This window comes from Histoplasma capsulatum, genomic scaffold, assembly GCF_000149585.1.
Source record: "Histoplasma capsulatum NAm1 scaffold_3 genomic scaffold, whole genome shotgun sequence".
In the NCBI taxonomy this organism is placed as follows: Eukaryota; Fungi; Ascomycota; class Eurotiomycetes; order Onygenales; family Ajellomycetaceae; genus Histoplasma; species Histoplasma mississippiense.
In genome coordinates, this window is record NW_001813980.1 from 1647921 (window position 1) to 1662760 (window position 14840).

A 14840-nucleotide genomic window follows, 5' to 3' on the forward strand; every position below is an offset into this window, starting at 1 on the left:
TTCAACCATGATCATATCTAATCATTCAATGTTTTAATCTTGCCATCAAAACGCATATCTGATCATCAGTAACTCTAATCAAAGCACTGAATGTATTTTTCAATGATTTTTAATATTTTTTTAATAATGTTCCACAATTTCTGACAATTTCTATCAACTTTATATAATTCTTGATCATTTTACACAGCACATCAATTTCTGACAATATTTGAAATCTTTTAACAACTTCTGAAATCTTTCAACAACTTCTGAATCAATCATATAACATCTCTTTTTGACAGCTGAGCCAGACAATTTTGTTGAATATGACCAAAGAAATTGAAGAAAATACAAAAGTCAGCAACAACAGCAGCTTTAAAAGCTATTATTAAAGCAAATACTTTTCATGAAAATTGAACACATGCTACAAATTGTTATGAGCTATATTGAATCTGAAAGTATCAACAAACAACAGAATGTTATTGAGCATTGTTTTTAATAAATTTTTTAAAACCCACATTTAGATTCTAAGTGCACTCTTCAATCACACATAAAACTGTAATACACTCGTTTATTATTTCCTTATTATTATATTATCTTTGTTTATATCTTCGTCTATTCTGACCTCTTTCCATTATACTCTCGCTACCACTATTTCTATATGTATATATATATGGATGCATGTATTTCGCACATTTTCTTTCTCTTTCTTTTCCTCTTCAGCGATTAGCTACAACTACAACTTCAACTATACTACTACTATAATTATTATTATCTTCCACTACACTATATACTATCTTCTACTATTCACTCTTCACACTGTCATCACCCTTCACAACTTCTGAGCATCTCTGTGGCATCTGTTGTCAAGGTGGTGAACAGCTGCTAGCTTCTTTTGAGTTAGATGTTTGAGAGTGTTATTCATATGTCTGAGTGTAGCAGAACAATGTTAATGCTCAGCTGGGTAAAGTTGACAGCAGTTGATACATCATGATGCTCTCTTGCACTCTGCATTTGTTGACCTCTTATGCTGGTTTGTGGACTCACTGCAGTTAGAGCATTTTGTCAGTTGTGCACACTTTGATGAGTGGCAGAACCTCTGACATTCTGAGTAATATCTCACTGTTAAAGATCTTTTCTCAATCAGTCTGACTCTCTCACTGGCATTGAAGAGTGAGAAGTCTTTCATTGAAGCAAAGAAGAAGACAATCCATGTAATCTTCTTTGTCTTGAGATTCACCTCATGATATGAGGGTTGACAGCTCACTGGCTTTATTTTTATCTGAGTTAAAATCTCTCTTTCAATCATTTTGTCTACGGGGATTTTTGCTTCTTCTCAGTTCTAAATAAATTCTGAGATTTCTGAAACAGTATAATTGTACCACTGCTCTGATAGCTGGATCTCTATGATGTCAAGAACTTTACAGAGAGTAGTCACTGCCTTCTCAGTGATCAGAGTATCATGTATACCTCTGTTGCTTAATATGATTACTCAATCTGTTCTGATGGGCTTCATCTTCAGCACATTGACCACATCTCTCACTCTTTGAATGTTTGCAATGATTGTCTGCTGCACAGCATATGGCTGTAATCAGGCAATCTGTTTCTCTGATTGAAGAATGATGAGAACTCATAAGTTCTTCTGCTGTTTTGTGCCCTCTATGAGGCCCCTTGACTGACTGGTGCTTTTAGGCTACAGACTAGCTCTACTAGCCCTGCTTGCTAAGAAAGCCGCAGTCTTGACAGGGGTAATCTCAGAGAGGGTAGAGTTTTTCTACATTTGACTGTGAATGAATATCTGAAGCAGCATCTTCTCTCAGAATTGATGCACTCAGATCTGCTGTCACATATTTGACAAACCTTTCATAAAAGATTCAGACAAAGTTTTAATTGATTGATTGCTTCTTCTTCTCAATTCAATTGTTCAGAGTTTTTATCAATCTGATGAAAGTCTTTTACTGCTAATTCTGTTGCTGCTGAGCCTTCTCAAACTGCTTCTGCAGTTGAGAAATGGCTGTGAGGATGCTGTCACTGACTTCTTTGAGAACTGAGGGAAGCATTGTGACAGTCTTCCTCTGCCTTTTGCCAGTCTTTTCAGTGACAAAATTGACCAGTGACTCCGGCTCCAGTGATCTGGTGTAGGCTGTGTCGATGTCCTTGAACGGACGAGAGGGCGTTGAGGGCTCTATGACCACTCAACCTGTGCAGTACACACATGTAGAGAAATTGCAGAGGGCGTGCAATGATATTGAACGGGTTGGAGGGTTAAAATTATATGAAAAACAGTTGGAAAAGTGGAAAATTCAAATGTACCCCTACGTTCGTGGGTAGTTGTAAGAATTGTGAGGGTTGATCATGCAAGCTAACTAGTAACTATTAATGTAACTACTAACAGATGCTAACCTGTCACAATCTGACTTATAATATCATATATATTTCAACCATATTCAGATTGTTAATTGCTTCTTTCATGCACTGGAAATTTTGTTTAACAGTTAAAGTCTATATATATATACCAAGTGCCGGCTCTTAAAAGAAGAGTTTCAATGTGAGCTGATTTTGAAAAAACCTGAATGGAGTCAGATCTGACCTGATTCTAGGAAAATATATGCAGCCACCATATAGAAGTATGATATAGCTTTACCACTTGGGGAAATTTGTTCTCATGTATGGAGTTGGGTCTGAGTAGGCGTGTGTTTCTTACAACTTCAACCCAGTTAACCATTTTAATTATAACAGGATCTCTCTTGATTGGTGTTACCACAAGATGACTGAGGTGGTTCCTCTGCTGCATTTTCTCTCACTGACATGGCTTTTTGAATTTATCCCTTTCATCAACTATGTCAAGCTGTTTGACTATCAGCTGCATCCTTGTGATCCTATTCTGTCGCCAGTTTCCCTTGCAATTAGCCTTGTGGCAAATTCCTTGTAGCGGAACATCCGATCCTGTTATGAGGAAAACAGGAACAGGAAGAACAATGGGTCTGGAAGTAACCAGGGACGGCACAAGTCGCCCAGTCTAGCATTCGCCCGTCCTAGCATAGTTAAATAATTCTTGCCGAAAAATTTTCTGGCCCGTTCCGCTACTTAATTGAGCTTCCATAACTACAGCCAAGATTTCGGGCAGTACGGGCATATCATGAATTTTATCAACTGCAACACCAGCCGTTGATTTAGATATCTGGCCGCTCAGATACGCCATCATACCCATGCCACTTGTAATGGATGAAAATCCCCCAGTGGGCGCGCAGTGCCCATGTCCACGTTGATACACGGATGGAGAGCGAACTTGATTTGCTCAGCATTATTGTAGGCATATTGCCTAGGTGCCAGGCTCCAGCGCATGCTGCATGAAGCTATTATGCGCACCGAATCAAGATCGAGTCAGGATTGAGCACCACGCAAAATACTTGAACGCGATTGCCTTTTTCTAAGATGGGAGGGGGTCGCAACGCTTGGGGTGTTGGCCCTAGGCTGCCTATCACGGACTAGCGCACCGCACATATATGCCTCAGCTGCCGACATGCTAATACAATTAGACGTCCCACATGGGGAACATCTTGGCGCAGAGTCATTATTTGTGGGAGGATAACGTTGTTGTCATTACTAAAACTAACTACGCGAGAGCAACACAATATGTTGGGGGGCACGTGATAGGGTAGCCGTAGTACCACTAACACCCCCCCGTGCTACGGCGCCGCCAAAGCTCTGCCGCCCGGGGGCCCCCCCCTTGCTCAATTCTTCTAAAAACGCAATAATAATTAATTACAAGAATCAGACCCTGATTTCCTCTTTGGGAATAGGCTCCCGTATGGCAATAACCGTAAAAAACAGGATAACACAAGCAAAATCTGTAAACTCCCGTATCATCATTACCTTCACCCCTTCTTGCCAATTTCCATTAAGCCAATCCTCTTAACAAATTCTTCGAAGGCAGGCCTTGCCAGTGGCTTGGTGAGGCCGTCAGCTATATTGGCCGTAGAACCAACGTGTTCCATCATGATTTCGCCTTTTTCAACCAGATCGCGAAGGATATGGTATCTGATCTCGATGTGACGTGACCTCCTTGTCAAGGACTCCCCTTTTGCTAGATCTATCGCGCCCTTGTTGTCAACTCGCAGGTGCGAGCATACCTTCGCTTTCCCTTCTACTAATCCAGCATCAAATAACATGTCATTCAGCCAGATCACTTCGCACGCTGCCTCACTTGCCGCGATATACTCCGCCTCAGTGGTTGATTTTGCAACTGAGGTCTGCCGTTGCGACCGCCACGAGATTGGTGATCCGTTTAGCAGGATAATGTAACCTGTAGTTGACTTGTATTGGGGGTCTGCCCCTGCCCAATCTGAGTCGCTGTACGCGACAGGACTGAGTCCCCCAATCATCTCCTTCTTGTATAGGATTCCGTGATCCTTCGTTTTCTTGACGTAGCGTAGGACGTGTTTTAATGCTGCCCAGCATTCCTTGTGCGGACGCGAGTTGAAACGTGAGAGGTAGTTGACCGCGAATGCCAGATCTGGTCTGCTGCTTGACACCAAATACTGCAGCGATCCTAAGCCTTGACGATATCTAGTAGCAGTAAAATCGTCATCTAACCCGCTATCTTCATCTGGTGAGATTCTAGGCGTATGCCGGCCGCCATCGGCGTGATGGCCGGGTTGACCTTGTCCATTCCAAATTCCTCAAGGATCTCATCGATATAACGGTTCTGGGTAACCGCTAGGTCGCCGTTCATTTGACGTTTGACTTCCATTCCAAGGTAGGGCTTGTTCTCTTCGACATCCTTTGTCTCAAACCTTTTAGCAATCTCTGCCAATATCCAGTCTAATTGCTGCTCTTGGGGTCCCGTTACCCGACAGTCATCGACGTGCAATGTCAGGTAGATCTTGCGAATAGGGTGATATAAGAATCCGCCATCGTACGGCGAGATTTTGAATCCTAGAGTGGTGAGGTGTTCCGTCGCAAGGAAATACCACACCCTCGCTGCTTGCTTCATCCCGTAAAGGCTCTGGCGGAGCAGGCCAACCAGGCCCCCCCTGCCGTGCTTAATCCCTGTAGGCAGTTGCATATATACCATCTCGTGCTGCGGTAGTATGCCGTTCAAGAACGCGGAGACGTAGTCGATCGCCTTTGCCTTCCACCCCTTTGCCGTTGAGATTGCGAATAAGCTCCGTGACGTGGGTCCTGATACCACCGCGGCGTACGACTTTGTATAGTGGACTCCTTGTTGTTGGAGGAATCCCCTAACCACCCAGCGAGCTCTAAACCGGATTGTTTCTCCCTTATTGTTCAACTTGCGATCAAACACCCATTTACCAGTTAAGATATCCATGCCTGGGGTCTTCTCAACGACAATATATGTCTGCTTGTTCTCAAACATGCTGACCTCTTTCTTCATCGCCTCATACCAGTAGTCCTCAGGGCTCCTTTTGGCTTCCGCCACGGTAGTTGGGCGGTCAGTTAGGGTGCTCAGGACAGGATCGTCCTCATTGGCAGGGTCTTCTGGTTCATCATTCTCGACAAGTTCTGTCTCATTATCTAGAAGGTATGTTGGATCTATCGCACCTTCAAGATCCCCATTGGCAATCATCTTCAAAACGTCAGGTTTCACCTTTGCTAGGTGTCGCAGGAGGCAGTGTTGCCACCCATCAGCAGCATCTAGTACGTCCAATTCTTCTGGTAATTCGCTCGATTGCCTCACCACGTTCGCAGGCGTGGTTTCACCCTTGTCTAGTCCTTCGTCGAATACGACATCTCGCGCGATTTCAAGGCGACGGCCAATTGGGTCCCAGATACGATATTGGTGCAGTCCTTGGTAGCCAACTAGCTGCCATTCCTTGCCGTCAGTCCTATCCGCGAGCTTATTGGTAACCTTTAGGTTCTTCTTGTAGACCTTGCACCCCCACCTGCGTATCCAATGGGCAGTAGGTTGCACCCCAGTCCATGCCTCAAATGGCGTAAGCGGAACTACTTGCTTGCATCCGTATATCTTAGTTGACGTTGGGGACGTGTTGATCATCATGATCGCGGCTTGCATCGCCTCACCCCACAATTCCTTAGCTAGTCCGCTATCAAATAGAAGGCTTCTTGTCTTTTCTGCAACAATCCTGTTGGCGCGTTCAGCAGGGCCGTTCGATTGCGGCGTATCAGGCGTAGTCGTTTCATACGCAATTCCTCTGCTCTGGCAGTAGGCCTTCAGATCTTGGCCTTTAAACTCGCTGCCACCATCCCAGTGTAGGGTGCCTACACGGCGTTGCGTAGTTGCCTCAATGCCTGTGATGAAGTTCATTAATCTCGCGGTAGACTCACCCTTCGACATCATCAAGATTGCCCATCGGTATCTCGTAGCGTCATCTGTTATCCCTAGCCAGTAGCTAGCACCCCCCCTAGTGGGTAGGTCGTTCCCGTCAAAAAGCGTTTTTCCACCCCCTGCTAGGTCGATGAAGAGTCTCATCGCCGGCTTGGTAGCTCGCGTCATGGGCGCAAAGGTTGGACGTGTCATCTTTGCTTGGACACAGACTTTGCAAAACGGTAAAGCTCGTTGGCCGATGATTCTCATTCCTAGGCGTGGATCTGCTGCCATTCTAGCGATATCCGCGGGATTTAGATGCCCTAATTTTTGGTGCCACTGTGTCATTGTTAGTTCTATAACCTTTATGTCGTTGTTGGGCAGCGCCAGTATCGCGTCAGTAGTCCTGTCGTCCGCCATCGCGTTGACAGGTTCAAATTTGCCGTTGGACAGGGCGAATCGAATTAGATCCTTGAAGGTAGGCCGCTTCTCCACCTCGTAGATATCATTGTCGTTCAACTTCGCCGTGAAGGAGAACGTTCTATCTGGGGACATAAAGAGCACGGCGTGGTTGCTTCCATATGCCAACTGCTTGAAGGTAAAGCCCTGGCGTACGAGCTTACCCATGCTCATGAGGTTCACTTCTAATTTCGGGACGTAGCGGACGCCAGTTAGTAGCATGTCCGCCCCTTCAACGGTGATCTTCGTGTCGCCTATCGCTGCGGCAGGCACTATCGTTCCATCTGCCATTTCCAACTTGACAGTATATTTTTGGGGCTTTGCCACGACAAGATCTTTATGAGGTGTTGCGTGGGCACCCGCACCCGAGTCTAGAATCCAGGTATCTCTCGTGGGTCTTTCGCTGCTCATGTAGGCCTTGTCCGTCATACAGAATACTTGTTCCACGACGTTATGGACAGGAGCAGTGCCAGCATTGGTATCACCCTTGTCCTTATCCTTATTGGCGTTGTTGGGATTGGACGGACGCTTCTCTGGGTATTTCTTCCAGCAATCGTTCTGGATATGACCGGTCTTCTGGCAATGGAAGCAGGTCCGTGTCTCACTGCCCTTCTTGTCAGATTTGGGGTCCTTCTCCTTCTCCTTATCCTTATCCTTGCCCTTCTTATCCTTCTTGTCGGATTTGGAGTCCTGCGCGTTGTTGGTAGGGTTCCTAGACGTGTCAGCATTGGATTCATCAGTTGTCGGAAGCCGCAAGAGGATATCGCGGCAAAGGGCCATGAAATCACTCTCTAAGGGTTGGGCGTTATCTTTCTCAATTTGGTCCATACGGTTCTTAATGAACGAGGCCCACCCTTTGCTTACCCCAGTAAGTAAGCAGTCAAAAAACATGAAATCTTCGACCCTATATCCTAGGCGGATATAGTCAGTCCTTATGGCGATCAAGCGTTCGATAAACGCGCGATCAGAGCCTTTTGACTTGGCTGTCATGCTTGTCATCTCCTTGTATAACCTTGTCCTTAGGACAGCAGGCCTTTCAGCGAAATTGTCCTCTATGATAGACCATAGAGAATACGCAGATAATTCGCAATCCTTGGGTATAGTAAAATGAGATTTTGCCTGTGGGGCAACTGATGACCACATGTAGTTGTATAGCCACATGTTGCGTTCTTTCCAAAATCGCTGCATATCAGTGCTGGCGTTATCATCAGGGCCTATTTGCTTCTCATCAAGGATGTCATCGGTTTCAGATTGCCTCGCTGCGAGGAGGATCTCTTCTTTCCACATGGGGTAGTTCCCAGATCCGGTCAGTACAACTGGCTTCCTTATGGGTCTCACTTGATCACGGAACTCATTAAGGATTTTCACGATAGCAGACGTTCTGCCTTTCCTCTGCAGATAGTTTGCTAGATCTGCACTGATGTTCTCATCACTTGTAGAGGCCTGACCCCTACCAGTTCTCATTTGTTGGACTTCATGTTGGAGTCTCGCGATCTCCAGTCTCATGCGAGTTTCTTCGCTCACATCATGGCTACTAGGGCCACCCGCGTTATCTGACATTTCGTTGTCGTTAACCGGGTCTTCGTATTCGATATTCGACTCGTTCGATTCCTCTTCGATTGTGTCGTCAGGTTCAAATGCCCCCGGGGCAGTCACCTTGTTGGTTGCAGGCGTTGGTAAACCTGCGTTCGATTCCTGTTGTGCCTCTGGCGTTTGGGGATTTCTTCTTCTACGCGTTGTCACGTATTCTTTCGTCAAATCAGGCGTTCCACCCGATCTCAAATTAACCATGGGGTTTAAATCGTCTAGGCACGCTTTTAACGATGCGTGGAGACGTTGTTAGCACGTTATTTCAGCGGTTCTGTTGCTTCTAAGGGCCATAACCTGTGGGAGGATAACGTTGTTGTCATTACTAAAACTAACTACGCGAGAGCAACACAATATGTTGGGGGGCACGTGATAGGGTAGCCGTAGTACCACTAACATTATTCATCGTCACATGGAACCCTTCGGGCGGCTAATGCATGACGGATGTCGCACTTGTCCAATTACCGCGCGGTAAATATGCCCCATCTGAACCTCTCAACTGGGAGAGAAACTCCTGACATCAACAGGAAAAATGCATATTGGCTTCTAATGCTCAGCTGAGGCAGTTCACCAGACATAATTACTTGCTTAGGATATTTTGAGCACACTCTCTCGTAAGAGCAACTCGTACTCTCGCTCAGTGTACATTAAAAATGCCAAAAAAGAGACCACAGCCACCAACTCCCCCCGAACTCCCAACACCTCCCGCAAATTCACGAAAAAAGGCATACTATCCAGCTGGAGATAAAGTATACTTCTGTCGCAGGGGTGGTATGCTTTGTTGTCTCTATCTATCCACTGAGCTGATCTGGCAACCAAAGAGCGAGTGGCGCACTAGTACAATTGATAATGAGACATCCAGCACCCAACTTCATGTTGTATGTTTGTCCTATAAAAAAGTTCAAATTATCGAAATCCTGACCAGTGAACTGGCCAGATTAAGATGATGCAACCGGGCAGGCCGAGAACATCAATAGGTAGGTATATTCAAGAAAGGCAATAGCTCGACATCACACAAGACCGGTGATGTGGGTCTGCTAGACTCATTTCCACAACTGTCATCAGCAACAAAAGTTATTTCCGTTCTGTTGTATTCCTTTGGGGTCATGGTTTCAGTATCGACACATCCCTTCGGAAACTAGCATCAATTTTCTTGACAATGTTAGACTGACCATGTCTTTTTGAAAATAGCTTGTTTTCTGTTGCCTAACTAGATCTGAAGGCTCATCTTCTTGTTTCATTTCCTCATGCAATTGTCAGTAATAGTCGGTTGATTGTTTCGACTGGAAAAATGTCAAGAAATCCACATCATTTTGGTTACTCATTTGTCAGATATCACAGAACAGATAGAAGTCTTCTGCAGAATCAAAACTCATTAATTGAGATAACAATCAAACAAATCTGCTAGTCTGTAGCATTTCCAGCTTGTGAAGAAAGTTCTTCATCAGGACTCCTCTGAGATCAGTAAGAATGACCCTCCTCAGTCCACCTTCAAATGCAGTAATTAAAAGCTCCTCTAGTCAGTATTGAGATTGGGGGAGGCCAGGCGCCATGAGAAGGATGGGGAAAGAGACTGATGAGCAGAATGCCCAGTCAATGATGCACATAATGCTGCAGTTGTCATCCACAAAGATATTGTTCACATTTAGATCAGAGTGGTGCAAAGAAAATCTCTCAGAACCGATATTCTGAGCCAGCACTGACATTTCTTCCACCCACTTTGAGATGATTTCACATAGGCAATCTCCCACTACTGTATAGTTGACTCAGTTGTTGAAGCCATTGATTTTAGACTCAAGGATGACAAAGTTATTCCACTGATCACAGGCTCTGTGGTATTCCTGGTCATCGTCATATCTATTGCAAATAAGGCACGGTGTGAAGAAGCAGTGATGACTAAGCTGAAGACAGTCAACATGCTGCAAAAGACCTGTCACCAGGGCATCAAAGTATTCCCCCTCAGAAGTGAATGACCCTCGAGATAGTTTCAGTAAAGTATCTCATTCAGAATCCACCAACACCTGGGACAAACAGCCATGCACTTGTAGATACCCACTCTCCTCAAAGAGTGAATTGATCTCTCAAAACCGTAGATGTGAGAGCTGCTCTGTTATAACCCCGAGCTGGGATACAATCTTCAATTTCTCTTTAAATGATAAAGTCGATTCCCGTGACCTCCATCTCTTGCTGAGAGGAAATCCAGCAGCCTTGCTCATCAAAATGTACGGAATTCCTATATCATTTTCCGAAGAATAACTGCTCAGAGATTTAGCAACCTACTAAGGACATGTTCAGATCCAATTATTACCTGTATGCATAAACCACCGGAACCGGGATAGAGGAATAAGACTTGATATATTTCAGCGTCGCAGCCTCGCTCGCTAGCAAAGCTTGAATGGTCTTCTCAGACTGAATAGCACCATCACGCCGCGGCGATCGAAATACCCATTCCACTCCATCATCGAATACCAAGAACGCCACCCAGTACAAGCTCCCATCGGCCGGCACCTGCGTAACATCACAAGCGCAGGATCTGCCCCCGCGTAATGAGCTTGCTAGTTGGCAGAGCGCGTGGACATCAAAAGTTGCGTGGCGAAAGAGGTTTGTAGCCGTGAGGCATCTGTTATGGTACAATGCCTTGGATTGTTGAGGAACTGTTGAGGGTTCTGAGAACGAAGGGGCAGGAGTGTCATCCTTTCCAGGGGACCAATCTCTTTCGGATTATCATTTTTACGAACCTTTTGTTGTGCTGCTGGAAGGAATTTCAGTCTGTCAACAATACATAGTAAATTACATTCTAATGAAGGCTTTTAGTTCGCAAATTGCCAGCCGGCGTAAACTGGCATAATCTTAACATTTCCTACTGAGTGGCAAAGGGACAAAGCAGCATGTGACTAGCTACTGCCCATTGACAACAGCCAGGTGTACCGAACGAGTACATATACAACACCATGAAATACGGAATGCTTTTTCCATCAATTGCTATTAATCAAACAGAATTTAATTCTAAGCCTCCCACAAAAACACCGCACTTGCAGACTGAGACAGCCATCCTCATGATGCCTAATGTTGGGGTTAGATGAGTGAGGCTGTGCCTGGATTTGGTCTATCTTTATTTTTTAGAATCTGGTTTAACTCTCGTGAAAATGGCGTCTTTGCACAAGCAAGGCGGTGGAGTGCTACACAATTTCTAAGAGGCCTAGGAATGCATGCTCCCAACTACATCAAACTCTAGATCGCCTTAGTTCCGAAGCTCATCAAGCCAAGCGTTAATGGTTTTACTCGCGAAAGTGTCGAGCAGAATTGCATTGCACCCGTTCTGCCAAGATGGATCTCGTTGCCTGACTAATCTGGCAAACGGAGTCGCCAAGTTATGCCAAGATGTTAGCGTGCTGAAGCTGCCCAAACGGGCAATCCTGAACTGGGGCTGGAAAGAACAAACTGGCCTCATCTCGCGAGGGCGCTATATATACTCGACACTTTGGCGACAACCCAGCTTCATTCTAGGACTGCATCCATCACCCGTTCGCTTCAGTCCAACAACACGCCAAGTGTTCATAGGGTTGCGTGCACGTCTGTCCTTCTTTACTGGCACTGAATTGAGTCTTGCCAGAGGCCCCTGGGTCAACACCATTCCTTGTACTCCCTTTTTTCCTGTCTACCATCCTGTCACTATGCGGCAGTTCAGAGATTTTGCCTTTGGCCTGGCTGCCCTAGGGCTCACGGCTCTGGCGTCTGCTTCTGAAGCTCCTGCTTCTGAAGCTCCCATTTCCGATGCAGAGTCACATGTGCATGTCCTCGAGAAAGCAACGTTCAACGATTTCATGGAACAGCACCCCCTGGTCATGGCGGAGTTCTATGCGCCATGGTGCGGTCATTGCAAGGCTCTTGCCCCTGAATATGAAGCTGCCGCAGCCGATCTCAAGGAGAAAAACATCCTCCTCGCTAAGATTGACTGCACGGCGGAGAGAGAGCTGTGCAAGGAGTACGACGTGGAAGGTTATCCCACAATCAAGATCTTCCGTGGTTTGCAGAATGTCAAGCCATACAATGGCGCTCGTAAAAGTGAAGCGTATGTTTTCCTCTGCCCCTAATTCATGTATTGCCAATTTAATTTCATAGCTGACTTGCGCCCTTTTCCCATAGCATCTCATCCTTCATGTCCAAACAAGCTCTTCCAACAGTCAGCCAGGTAACGATGCAAAACTTCGAAGATGTGAAGGCAATGGACAAGGTCGTCGTTGTTGGTTACTTTGCTTCTGATGACAAGACCTCGAATAATACTTTCCATGCGGTGGCTGAAGCCCTGCGTGATGACTTCCTCTTCTCCGCAACAAGTGACCCCGAAATGGCTGCTGCTGCAAACGTAAAGCATCCGGCCGTTATTCTGTACAAGGACTTCGACGGAGGCAAAGAGCTCTTCTCAGGGAAATTTGCTGAAGAAGACATCACCAACTTTGTGAAAGTTTACAGCATGCCTCTCGTTGGCGAAATCGGACCAGATACCTACAATAGCTACATGGGTGTAAGTTTGCCGAGAATTCGTATAATTCGAGCTCAACAGGATAATGTTGCGAGAACAATCATGCTGATGTTACTATTAATAGAGTGGCCTTCCACTCGGCTACCTGTTTGCCGAAACTCCTGAAGAGCGTGAGGAGTTCACAGCCATGTTGAAGCCTATTGCCAAAAAATACAAAGGTCGCATCAATCTTGGAACCATCGATGCCAAGGCTTACGGAGCTCACTCTGACAACCTGAACCTTAAACCCGAGAAGTTCCCAGCGTTCGCAATCCACAACCCTGCCGAAAACAAAAAGTTCCCCTATGATCAGGAGAAGAAAATCACCCGGGACGACCTCGCGGCGTTCGTTCAAGCCGTCCTAAATGGTGAGATTGAAGCCAGTATAAAGTCCGAGCCTGTCCCTGCGAGCCAGGAAGGCCCTGTAACCGTTGTCGTTGCCCACACCTACCAAGAGATTGTCATAAACAGCGACAAGGATGTTCTTCTCGAGTTCTATGCCCCATGGTGTGGACACTGCAAAGCGTGAGTTCTCTTTCGAGCCCTACTAGCCACTGATCATATTTTGCCTGTATTATACTGACACGTCATCTTGTAGCCTCGCGCCCAAATATGAACAACTCGCCAAACTCTACGCCGATGACCCAGAGTTTGCCTCGAAGGTCATAATCGCCAAGATTGATGCCACCGCAAACGATGTGCCAGACGAAATCCAGGGATTCCCAACCGTCAAGCTTTTCCCTGCGGGCGCCAAAGATTCTCCAATTGAGTATCGAGGCATGCGCACCATCAAGGAGCTGGCCCAGTTCGTGCGGGATAATGGCAAATATAGTGTTGACGCATATGATCCGGAGAAAGTAGACGAGGATAGCGGTGATGTTACCAAGAAACCCGCGGAGGAAAGTCCTTCGTCGACAGAGGCCGCTGCCAAGGAAACCAAGGCTGAATCAACTGGTAAACCGGAGGAGACGGCCGGTGAAGCCACCCGACATGAGGAGCTGTGAGCTCTGCCGCCATTCTTTTGGTGCAATATCGATTATGCCATGAATTGACAAACTGGGATTCTTGGTTGTTTGTCTTGTTTCGTACTATTAGTTAATTGAATTAAATGGTTGTTTTTTTTTTTTTCTCTGTTGACTTTTCTGTTTGAATAATTTGCGTTTATTTGATGTATTTTGCCTCTGCATTGCTATTTTAAATGTATTTTGTTTTTTTATATAATCCCCTGCGCGACGCGTGTGAGGGCTTGCATTTTGTGCTTGGGGTCATGCTGTTAACCAAGCTAAGAAAGAAATAACTCTCTATGATTTACAGATCCGTACGGAGTACGGGTCTGTTTGATGTGGCTGTGTGTACTCGTTTTTTTTGTACGGATCTCCACTTTTTTTAAAAAGTACTGTCACACCCTTGGTTGTGCCAAGGCCCCGTGACGGCTCCACACGGCCCATCGCTTCCCCTCGGATAATCCCATCTATCCCATGACGTCACGCAGGTGTCCGAACCGGTTTCCAACCACCCTATGACATCATTCGGATGCAATAGAAGAGGATCCTATTAATGGGATATGAGAATCCTGTTTCTATACGGGGTCAGTAGATTCCTTCTGGCAGATCAATGCAGCGTCACTGCGGAGTTGCTTCGGCTAGTCATATGCTTTTATTGAGAAATATTGATGCAATTCATTATTTTTTTCAAAAAACATACAATTATATCTGAATTCAATGTTACAGATGCAATAAAGATGAAAAAGAAAATAATAATATTTCTCTATATTATTGCATAAAAATCTTCATATCAAAATATTATGAAAAAATTTGAATATTCATTTGATATAATTTCAAAGTAAAAATTAACTTTTTATATAATCATCATATAATTTTTATTGTTTTGAAAATACTCACTCATTTTATATAAAATATTTCATGAAATATTGAAAGCACTCTGTATGCTTTACAGTCAGTTTGTACAATTGTCAGAATCTTTTATGACATATAGTGAAAACTT

At 45.2% G+C, this 14840-nt stretch overlaps 3 protein-coding genes across 3 annotated transcripts; 2 read left to right on the forward strand and 1 right to left on the reverse strand.

Moving 5' to 3' along the window:
• Positions 1 to 969: 969 nt before the first annotated feature.
• HCAG_03628 (predicted protein) lies at positions 970 to 1226 on the forward strand (the record flags this gene model as incomplete). The annotated part of the gene is made up of 2 exons (XM_001541480.1): positions 970 to 1012; positions 1111 to 1226. 2 exons carry the CDS (start codon positions 970 to 972, stop codon positions 1224 to 1226), a joined length of 159 nt encoding a protein of 52 aa, XP_001541530.1.
• A 2631-nt stretch (positions 1227 to 3857) lies between these two features.
• Positions 3858 to 8518, reverse strand: HCAG_03629 (conserved hypothetical protein; the record flags this gene model as incomplete). Its single annotated transcript, XM_001541481.1, has 3 exons — positions 3858 to 4537; positions 4576 to 8119; positions 8252 to 8518. The coding sequence occupies 3 exons, from the start codon at positions 8516 to 8518 to the stop codon at positions 3858 to 3860; spliced, it is 4491 nt and encodes a 1496-aa protein (XP_001541531.1).
• Positions 8519 to 11988: 3470 nt separating this feature from the next.
• Positions 11989 to 13840, forward strand: HCAG_03630 (protein disulfide-isomerase precursor; the record flags this gene model as incomplete). Its single annotated transcript, XM_001541482.1, has 4 exons — positions 11989 to 12386; positions 12461 to 12839; positions 12922 to 13361; positions 13435 to 13840. 4 exons carry the CDS (start codon positions 11989 to 11991, stop codon positions 13838 to 13840), a joined length of 1623 nt encoding a protein of 540 aa, XP_001541532.1.
• Positions 13841 to 14840: the final 1000 nt, after the last annotated feature.